This window comes from Drosophila erecta, unplaced genomic scaffold (assembly GCF_003286155.1).
Source record: "Drosophila erecta strain 14021-0224.00,06,07 unplaced genomic scaffold, DereRS2 tig00000092-arrow-pilon, whole genome shotgun sequence".
NCBI classification, from domain to species: Eukaryota; Metazoa; Arthropoda; class Insecta; order Diptera; family Drosophilidae; genus Drosophila; species Drosophila erecta.
This window is the reverse complement of record NW_020825207.1, coordinates 4,973,160-4,982,900: the sequence shown is the minus strand read 5'-3', so window position 1 is coordinate 4,982,900 and position 9,741 is coordinate 4,973,160. Positions and strand designations below refer to the sequence as shown.

Below are 9,741 nucleotides of genomic sequence, written 5' to 3'. Positions count from 1 at the left end.
TCGTTGCCAGGGGATTTATTACTCCGCCGCCGATATTAGGCTTAATATTCATAACATTCGTTAACGGTAAGTGTTCTTTCTGTATGTATGACTAAAATTAATGCTAAATTTTTTGTTTGGTTCGCTTTTGGTTCCTGTTCCTGGTTCCGGTTTCTAGGTACGTTCGTGTCACTGCTGACCCGCATTCAGGAGCACTTCCACAGCACGATGGCCAGGTTGCCGGCGAAGAACAGGTAGAGAATGTTCTCCGTCTCGTAGGAGACCTCAAAGCCGAACCCTTCGCCCACAACCACATGCCAATAGATGCCAAACTTCTTGTCCATGTTTTCCTTGATGATTTTGGCAGCGTGCTGGAAATGTATGGAAAGTATTATTCATCGTCTTTATCCTGTTCGCTTCATTTATCATTGAAGAAATAATTGATTACAAAAGGGTGTTTAGTTTCAGAGCATTCAAATCAAATGAAATATTAAGTACAATTTAAGACTTATACTTTGCACTTCAAGCTTAACAAACACGATAGATTATACACTTTATTCCTCTTGGCATGTGACATTTAACCATTTGGATGATAACTTCTCAACATGCAAATAACGGCTAAGCCCTGTTAATGGGTTACTTTTAATTACCTCGTAATTGGACGAATATTTTTCGCAGGCGGTAATGGACAGTTCAATGGCCTCTATCCGCATCTCCTCGTTCATGTCAGTGTGCTTAAATCGGGAATCAGCCATCAGCAAATAGTCCGGAATCTACTTAACTATACTTAACCAACCTTCACCAGAGGATAAACGTGCACGATTTTCTTCTCGCCCTCCTTACCGCCCTCCTCGTCCGCCATGTCTGCGATTCACCAACGACTGAAGGAAGGACTATCACCAGGCAAGCACTATCACGGAGCCAGGCTAATGTAATAAAAATCGAGTTAAATTCCTATTTACATGTGACACACAAGTCAAGGTAAAGGCAGTATACTGCTGTAGCTATGTGAATGGCAGGTGAATGTTTATGAATTCTCCGTTTTTGCGCTATTGTCACGGCAGTTTGGCTGCTATGGCAATTTGGTTTTGGGCACGGTTTCGCTTTCGATTGGCCTGCCAGCCTGTCAGGAGCGAGGTTGACTTGCAACTAACGATGGCTCCGGATCCGCCGGCTCCGTGCTGACGCCAACTCCATTAACTGGCAACCACAGCCGGAGTTGCTGTGCCACGAAGGGGGAAGGTACTTGTGTGAGCCGGGGAGTTAATAGCTACACTCGGTGTGCGCTGCGTTTGCGCCAAGTCTGCATGCTAGGGGACGTATGTACATACGTCTCTTGCTCCCTGCATCCTGCATCCCCTGATTTTGTTGCAAACAAAAGCAATTTCCGTGCGGGTGCCACTGCGAGACAGACGTCGCGGCGTCATAGTCATCATCTTGGCGGCAAGGCAACCCCAATTTTCGCAACCATTTCTGCACTGAAAGTGGTCAACTGGGGGGAGGAATGGTCACCCATGTTCTGGGAAATCCACCCGCACCCCTGATGATGCACTCAAAATGACAACAGATTGTCAGTCAACACAACTTGGTGAATCGGTTATTGCAAAGTCTTAAATGGAATTAATGACCCAAAGAAATAATGCACAAGTTAGAAGCTTTGGAAATGTAATTCACAATCCAGAAGAATCTAATAAATCAAGATCTTAACAAAATTATTGTAATATAAGCTCGGTTAATGATCTTCGTTTTGTCAAGAATTCTTTATCGTTAATGACAGAATGATTTGAAAACATTTTTTTAAAGGAAATTTGTAATGCACAAACGATGGTTTCCACACAAAATACATCGGTTGGTTGGAAATTTGGTTAAACATATAGTATCGTAAGTTATGATTCCCGGCTTTGATCCCAGCAGTCCTCCGCTCCCTCGTGGTCAATTAACGCGGCCTCCTGGGAAAGACGATCAGACAACTCGTAGGGATCAGACCATTCCGTTTCCTGATCCGAATTATATAATAAAACACACTCGTTCTCAACTTTTAAGTTATTTTCCTGTAGCAGTTCCTCGATAAGTTCCTTAGTAGCACCTACGTGTTCTAGACGATCCAATAAGACAGCAATAGGCATGTTACAAGTGTCCTCGTAAGTATCTACATCAACCTCACAAGAGTTGAAACGTCTTTTGAAACGCTGAAACTCCATTTGTACATCGGTCCAGATCTTTTCCTTCTCGGTGCGCGTATCCACATAGAATGGATATTCCACGGCATGAATTAGCTTGTAAGGATTGGATTCCTTGTCAATATTGGGTTTGGTAACCAAAGGGTTAACCAACGGCATCTCCAGCAAATCTTTGCGAACAAATATGGCTATCTGTGAGACGTGGCCCACAGATTCGTATTCCTTGGGCGGATTACCCACTCCCGTTAAGGAAAACATGTAGTTCGGGTACTTCTCCACAATATCCGAACACCAGGTTTTGAACTCATTGCGAGACCACTCGAACTTGTGATCCTCGTGGCGAAAACCATTTGGCAACAGGGGATTGAACCGTGTAAATATAACGTTAAAGTCCGAGTTTGGTGTGCTAAAGACTACCAGTTTTGGCTGCATGAAACCAAAAATATTGACTGGAATTTTGGCCAAAACATCGTCATAAACATGCTCGATTCTGAAATGAAAACATTAAATAGTTATGAACAAAAAAAAAAAAAAAATACAAAATGTATGTGTGTGTGTTTTAAGCAATAAGAAACTTACAATTCTAGTGCGACTACAGCATCTGTGTCCCTCAATTCGTCCGAAGAATCTGCCACACTTCCATGAAGAATTTGAACATTTAGAGGATTCGCGCGTCTCCGTATATAATCGGAAACTAATGGATTAATACTGGTCAAGTTTTTCATGAGCAAGGGCTCGTCAATGTCCACCTGCAATAAAATTGGGTATTTAAAAATAACCGTCACTTCATGGAAACAAATGGGAAAGGAACGGGCAAAATCTAAGATTTAAATTCAACACAGCCCTGAATACTAAAATAAGGTTTTTAAAATATATAAATGCTGTAATGTTTAATTACATTATATCAAAACAAGTGCACTTCATTATTGAATATAAATTAAATAAAATAAAAGTGTATTTCATTATTGCTTTTAAATTAAATAAAATTGTATTGATAAGCTAATCAAACAAAACTTAGATAACTATTTTCTATATAACATTGATTCCGAAAATAAGAGATTTTAATTACTATTTAAACTTAAAATATTTCAAAGAAACACAAAACATACAATCTAAATTACTATAAAAACGTTGTTTTGTAAAATACACCTTTCCCACTTTTCAAGACAACGGTGACGCTTAAAAGTATATTTACATCTTCCCCTATGGTCACACCACAAAACTGAGTGCCTGTGTGTGTGCGTGTGCGGAGAAGTGCACAGGAAGAATGTGTAATTGTTACGAAAATCCAAATGGAAGCAAAATTATAGTGCAAAGCATGTTGTGAGAGTGCAATAGTGCATCTTTGCACCAAGTGAAAAATGTAAGCATTGAAAATCAAGCTCCCAAGCAATTGAAAACGGTGAAAAACACCCAAACATTTGGAACGGGCCAAAAGAAAACGAAGAAAAACAAGAAGAAGAGAACGGGTAATACGTGAGAAAAATACATACTGAAAAATCAATTCGACTTAACAGCCCAATAGCAAATGATTGGATGGAGAAAAGTATTAAAATCAAAGGGAGAACGCTGTGCAATCGAAAAAATATGTCAGCATTTCGTTCTTTGTTTAATAATGCCGGCCAGATAATCGATTTTTTTCGGGACCTCGGTATGTTTGTATGTCGTGTTGTTTGTGTTTCCAGACATGGTGGTGCGTTCGCATTTGTTTGTGTTTGTATTCGTGCCCCGGACGCGCACCAATCTAGTTCGCTATGCAACACTGCAACATAACACAAAAACTAAAATATCCGCATGAAATTCGATAAAAACTAAATAGAAGAATCACTCATTCCAATAGAGCAATATGCAACAAAAAAGTACTCTTGCATACTCTGTTGCAATCTTCGCCTGAACTCATCCTTAAAAATAACTATTCCCCGCGTTGTCCAACACTGCAAGGGAAAAAATAAATGAATGTGATAAAGACGGATTAAGGCAAATAAAAAAAACAAAACAACGGAAATCCCTTTCAAATTTATCAGCTTTCATTTGAATAAAAATCATAGTACTATACTCATAACTTAAAAATAGATATTTAGCAACCATTAATCTTTTCTTTCATCAGCAGTTGAAAGAGAATCACACTCGAAAGCGGAATCGCACAAAAACAAATCAACCTTCTTAAACAATAACAAGCAAACCCTATAGACGTGAGCATCGAAGCACAAAAACTAAGGAAAAGTGCAAAATCGCCTAAGAGCCATCGACAGTTGTCGCGATGGGTAAGCGCCTCCAATTGGAGCGGCCGACCACGGATCGCAGTGCTCGCAAGCGCAAGCGTTCTGCGGTCAAGGCCGCCGAGAAGCGCCAGCGCTTGAGCGGTGGCTCCAGCAGCGCCAATGGCTTCGAGTTCCACGAGAACGACGATGAGGAGTCCTGTTCCTCGGCAGGATCTGCTGCCGGCACTGAGGCTGATCCCCCCACACTACTGCACACACCACATCCACGCAGCCTGCTCTTGACGGGAGCCAGCATTGCCAGCGATCACAACAACTCCAGTGTGATGGAGTCACCGCGGCCGGTCTACACGCTCCGACCCTCGGTGGTCAACGGAACCATTCTGAGAGATGTGCTCTCCAAGGCCTGGCGCTTGGGTCGACCAATAGGTAAGTGCACTACACAAGCAAGTCTAATTTTAAGAGAATAAACCCCCCATTTGTTTCAGGAAAGGGCAACTTTGGCGAGATCTTCCTAGCCTCCGACGACACTGTATGCCCCGCCAGCTCGGAGACAGCAAAATACGTGGTCAAAATTGAACCGCATTCAAATGGACCACTGTTTGTTGAGATTCACTGTCTGATCAACACATCCCAAAACAAGGGTATGCTGTGGAAAAGCTCTGCATCTTCACATTTTTATCCTTACACGTTTTTAGATTTAACAGATGTCGCAGAAGATGCTGCAAGCCTGCCAGCCCCACAGACGCATGCCCTCAGCAGGGGACCGCCTTCTGGAATTCCCAGCTTTATTGCGTCGGGCACTCACTATTTTGGAGACGTTCGCTACCGCTTTCTGGTGCTGCCGCGCTTCGATCGCGATCTGCACTCGCTGATCAAGAACTCAAGGGTACAGCAGAAGTCACTCCTAGTGCTCGCTGTACACATCATCGATGTCCTAGAGAATCTGCACGATAAGGGTTATTGTCATAATGATATTAAGGCACAGAATCTGATGGTGTCCAAGTGCAAGTATCTTAGGAGGCAGGCAGTGCCCAAGGGTAATGGCTACGAGGATCACTACGAAGAGAAGCAGCAGACTACGGACAGTGGCAACAGCTCAGAGCAGGAGACCAACGACGATGACTACTTCCTGAAGAGCGAGAAGTTCGCCCTGAAAAAGATTGTCGATATTAAGCAGGATGAAGACGAAGACGACGAGGACTTCGATGATGGCGCCACGTCGAACAGCAACAATAGCAACAGCGTAGACATCTTCCAAACTCCAGTGAACAAAAAACGATCCACACGCAACCCAGTTCAGTTCAGCGGCTCCAATCCGGTGCGCTCTTGCCGTCGTGAAAAGCGCAACTCCATGTACGAGGAGATGGTCAAGTCGCACTACTTGCGACCCACCAAGCGGATTAGTTATCGCGAGGAGTTTAACGAAGACGGCTACCCCAAGGATACAGCGGAAAACAGTGATGAATCGCCTGAATCTTCTGATAACGAGTCGGATGAATTTATTCCTCCTTCCTCCCGTCGCTCCGCTAGCAAAAGAGGCAAAGGCACTCAGATAGCCACTCCGAAAAAATGCCCGGTTTCAACGCGGGCCACCCGCCACCAGGAGAAGGTTAAAAAGGAACCGAACGGTGATCAAAAATCACGCAGTAGGGGCAGCAAGCACTTGGACAACAACCCATCAGAGTACAAGTTCCTACCCACAGAGGAGGAACATGTTTTTCTTATCGACTTCGGCCTGGCTTCTAAGTTTCAGGATCGCGGAGTCCATCGCCCTTTTATCATGGATCAGCGAAGGGCGCATGACGGAACGCTAGAGTTTACGTCACGTGACGCCCACCTGGGTGCCCATTCGCGACGAAGTGATCTAGAGTGCCTAGGCTATAATTTGCTGTACTGGTCCGAGGGTTATCTGCCATGGAAGGACGTGGCGCAGCAGCAGCAGCAGGAGAAAGTGCATCGCGCTAAGGAGCTATTTATGACTGATGTGCCAGAGATGCTGCGACAGTTCTATGGGAAGCAAGTTCCTAAATATCTGGGAGAGTTCCTGCTGCAGATCGGTCAGCTGGCCTACCAAGAGCGACCCAACTACGAGCGCTACCGCAAAATCTTTAAGCGCGAGTACCAGCGCCTGGGTTACGATCCCAGTCAAATGCGTCTGAGCAGTGATGAGATCCTCCGCACCTGTGTCTCCGCCAAGGACGTGGTGGATGGTAGCAAGTGTGATATCTTCGAGCTGAACAACAAGGCAGCCGCGAATGTGATGAGAAACTCAACGCTAAGCACTCCGTTCCAGGAGCACTCACTCACGAACCGCGTATCGCCTAAAAATCTGCGTTCCAAGTCGAATAAGAAAACGACGAAAAAGAAGTTTTCTTGGGCGGAGGTGCTGTCACAGGATCCTGATCAAATAGCCCGCGAAAGGGCAGTAAAGGAGTTTGAGCGGGAGGAGACCATATGCCCGCTAGAATCCCGTCTTCCAAGGCGCTACGAAGGTAAACCCACTTACGCGATACTAGATATGGAGCAGAGGCGACGCGAAAAGGGTTTGGTTGTCCAGGAGCATAATGAGGAGGAGGAGGAGGAGGAGGAAGAAGAAGAAGACGATGAAGAGGAGAACCAGGAGGCAGTGGATGATGAGCAAAAAGATGATGAGGCTGCAGATAGCGTCGAAGGCGAGGTAATATTCATGAAAATAATATTTATTAATTTATCGAACCATTTAAAAGAAGATATGCAACGTGTCTTTGGTTGGACGAGATTTTTGTGAAGTTTCAAAAGAGCTATTTTTTATATTAAACACAGGATGAATCGGATAGAGCAATGGAGGAGAGTGACTACTCCGATAATTCCCAGAAACATGCGCGTGGCCGTACCAAGGCCACCACCCGAAAGCGAACTACTAACAGGCAGACCCAGTCCCAGCAGAACCAGCCGTCGACCAAGGTCCATCGCGGAGGGAGTCGTCCGAGCAAGAACTTGGGCGTCGTCAAATTCGCCGCCGGAGCCATAAGCAAGAACCGCTCTACGCCGCTATCGGCAGTGGCCAGTAACAAACGTGGCTGCGCCACACGTAAGGAGAATTCCACTCTGGCATCGGCCACCGGCGAGGTAGAGCGAAAGCTGAAGACAACCCGTACGCGCAGAGCTCTTTATAAGACTGAACCCAAACACGGCGAGCACGATGTGGAGAATAACTCGAGTCTGCTCCTAGTGCAGAACCTGTACGGCGAATACGATGACGAGAACAACTACGGCAAGGGGCGGAGTGTCCACTCGTCCAGGCACTGTCGCAAATAATTGCCAGATGACAGATGACAGTTAGAAATAAAGACTATAGACGATCAATAAGAAGTCGGACGGCTAAGGAAACGGAAGAACAGAACAGAGAAACAGAAAAGATCAGAAGAAACCTAAATTCGCTTTCAAGTATTTTTAGTGTTAATTAAGGTACGAACAGGACAGAACCTACTTATAATCATACTTCGGACCTGTCAGCAGGCGGGGTATGGACGCAAACTAGTGAGACCGACCGACATCATGTGTAATTTTGGGTTTTAAACATTTGACATAAGTTGACATAAGGTTTTTTGATTGGCACGCTCAGCTCCATAGGGAAAATGTTGTTGAATTATCCATTATACCATGTAGTCCCCAAATTAAGCGATGTTTATATGTGTAGTAGGTGCACAGGAGCCGTGCGCCATTGGCCTTGATAGGAAATCCTTGATTTTTATATATTTTAAATTTATTTGCGAGTTTTGTGTTAGTTTTGTTAGGCTACCTATTATATTATAGACCACAATGTACGACTCGTTTCACCCACATTTCATGCAGCCAGGTACATACTCTCCTCAAAAGTATTTAATATAACTAGATAATGGTTATTTCATAAAAACAATAAAAGTCTAAGCTAGGATATGCGTGTATAAACAGCAGCGGAAATAAATAAACTAGAATTGTATTTCCTTAACAATCAACTTGCGCTAGTTTAACTTCTAGTCTAAGCTCAAGCTCTTACCAGTCCAATATGTTCTATAGTCTCAATGCGACGCATTAGCTGGAAGAAGCGCATCTCGGCACAGCCGAACTCCACGACCTTCCTAATCTGATCCATCCAGCGGGCGTCCTCCAGGATTTGGATGGTGGCACAGTATCGCTGCTCGTACACCGGCGGATCAAAGGTAATGCCGGTTTCAGTCATTCTGGTCAGGGTTTGGAAATCCCCGCAACTAAACTTATGGGAAAACATTGCGCGTTTCGTTAGAGTGACCACTGGAATACGTGATGATAATCTTACTGTCGTGCTATTGGCAAATTATACAGAACTTTGGCATATGCATATCGATAGTTCTTGTTTTCAAAAATGGGCGGTCAGTTTTGAGGCACTGAACTTCAATCGGGCAACGAATTAAGAAGAACTCCACTTCTTATAGCTTGTGCTCTTTGTAATGCTCCTATTTAAAATTCTATAAAGACTTGAACATAAGTATTTATAAATGGTTTTGCCGCCTTTCTACAATACTAATCAAAATCGATACTTTCGATGTTTTAATAATTGGGCAGTAAGTATTGATGCATTGAAGTCTTAGGGTTCTAATATTCTACTATATTAAATGCGGCTACTTAATTTAAGCCATATGCATAACATAGCTTGGCAAATACTCTTTATTAAAGCGATATTTTTTCCAAATGCTAGGTAGTTACTTAAAAATGACCAACATTATGGTAATCAGGGTAGCTTTTGTGGCAGGGGAATCACGCAATTTCCGGCATTCCTTCCGGACGACCTTCACTGCAGGTGCTTGCCTCCCATTTGCACTGGAAGTCGGTGGTAGACCTCACCAGCCACCAACCACTGCACCCGACCATCAAAGTAGAAGACTGGTCTGCTGGTCGTGGGAGTTTTCCACCCTGGTATAATGCACTTACATATAATCAGCGGCTCCGTCGCTCAATGGATGATAAACGCTTTAACTTTTCAACCTGCTGCCATAATTTCCAGGCTAATTGCCCTGCGCTCGAAATGGAAATTTACAAATCAATAAATTTAGTGGCCGGCGCTGGTGGAGGTTCGTCCTTCCCCATGGTTGCCATAATTATACACGGCCTGTCCTGTCGCCACGGACTGACTTTCGTTATTGTTTGCACTGAAAGACGTTGCCGAGGCTCTCATAAAGCCATCAAATGCGAAAGGACACTGGAAGAAACCCAGGTGGGTAATATAAGGAAAAGGTCATAGCATATAATACGTGTATATATTTACAAATATATATTGCCGTGTGAAACGAACCAAGTTAATTAAACCACCAAATGTACCCATACATATTTGATTTCTTATTGGTTGATCAAAAAATCAAAAA

The 9,741-nt window shown here is 43.9% G+C and overlaps 3 protein-coding genes across 10 annotated transcripts; 1 reads left to right on the top strand and 2 right to left on the bottom strand.

Moving 5' to 3' along the window:
• LOC6546902 (dynein light chain 4, axonemal) lies at positions 1-1,198 on the bottom strand. Its single transcript, XM_001975945.3, has 3 exons — positions 776-1,198; positions 630-713; positions 1-350 (listed from the first exon to the last, which is right to left on the bottom strand). Exons 1-3 carry the CDS (start codon positions 839-841, stop codon positions 186-188), a joined length of 315 nt encoding a protein of 104 aa, XP_001975981.1. The 5' UTR covers positions 842-1,198; the 3' UTR covers positions 1-185.
• Positions 1,199-1,712: 514 nt separating this feature from the next.
• LOC6546903 (small RNA 2'-O-methyltransferase) lies at positions 1,713-9,634 on the bottom strand. Its single transcript, XM_001975946.3, has 3 exons — positions 8,400-9,634; positions 2,739-2,908; positions 1,713-2,649 (listed from the first exon to the last, which is right to left on the bottom strand). Exons 1-3 carry the CDS (start codon positions 8,628-8,630, stop codon positions 1,866-1,868), a joined length of 1,185 nt encoding a protein of 394 aa, XP_001975982.2. The 5' UTR covers positions 8,631-9,634; the 3' UTR covers positions 1,713-1,865.
• Positions 3,361-8,342, top strand: LOC6546904 (eukaryotic translation initiation factor 5B). 8 transcript variants are annotated; one of them, XM_001975947.3, is made up of 5 exons: positions 3,361-3,522; positions 4,270-4,807; positions 4,867-5,022; positions 5,077-7,058; positions 7,184-8,342. In XM_001975947.3, exons 2-5 carry the CDS (start codon positions 4,420-4,422, stop codon positions 7,676-7,678), a joined length of 3,021 nt encoding a protein of 1,006 aa, XP_001975983.1. In that variant the 5' UTR covers positions 3,361-3,522; positions 4,270-4,419; the 3' UTR covers positions 7,679-8,342. The 8 variants fall into 8 exon arrangements, with proteins under 8 accessions (XP_001975983.1, XP_015012522.1, XP_026836688.1 ...); XM_015157036.2 differs by having other exon boundaries at positions 4,267-4,807; XM_026980887.1 differs by having other exon boundaries at positions 3,361-3,628.
• Positions 9,635-9,741: the final 107 nt, after the last annotated feature.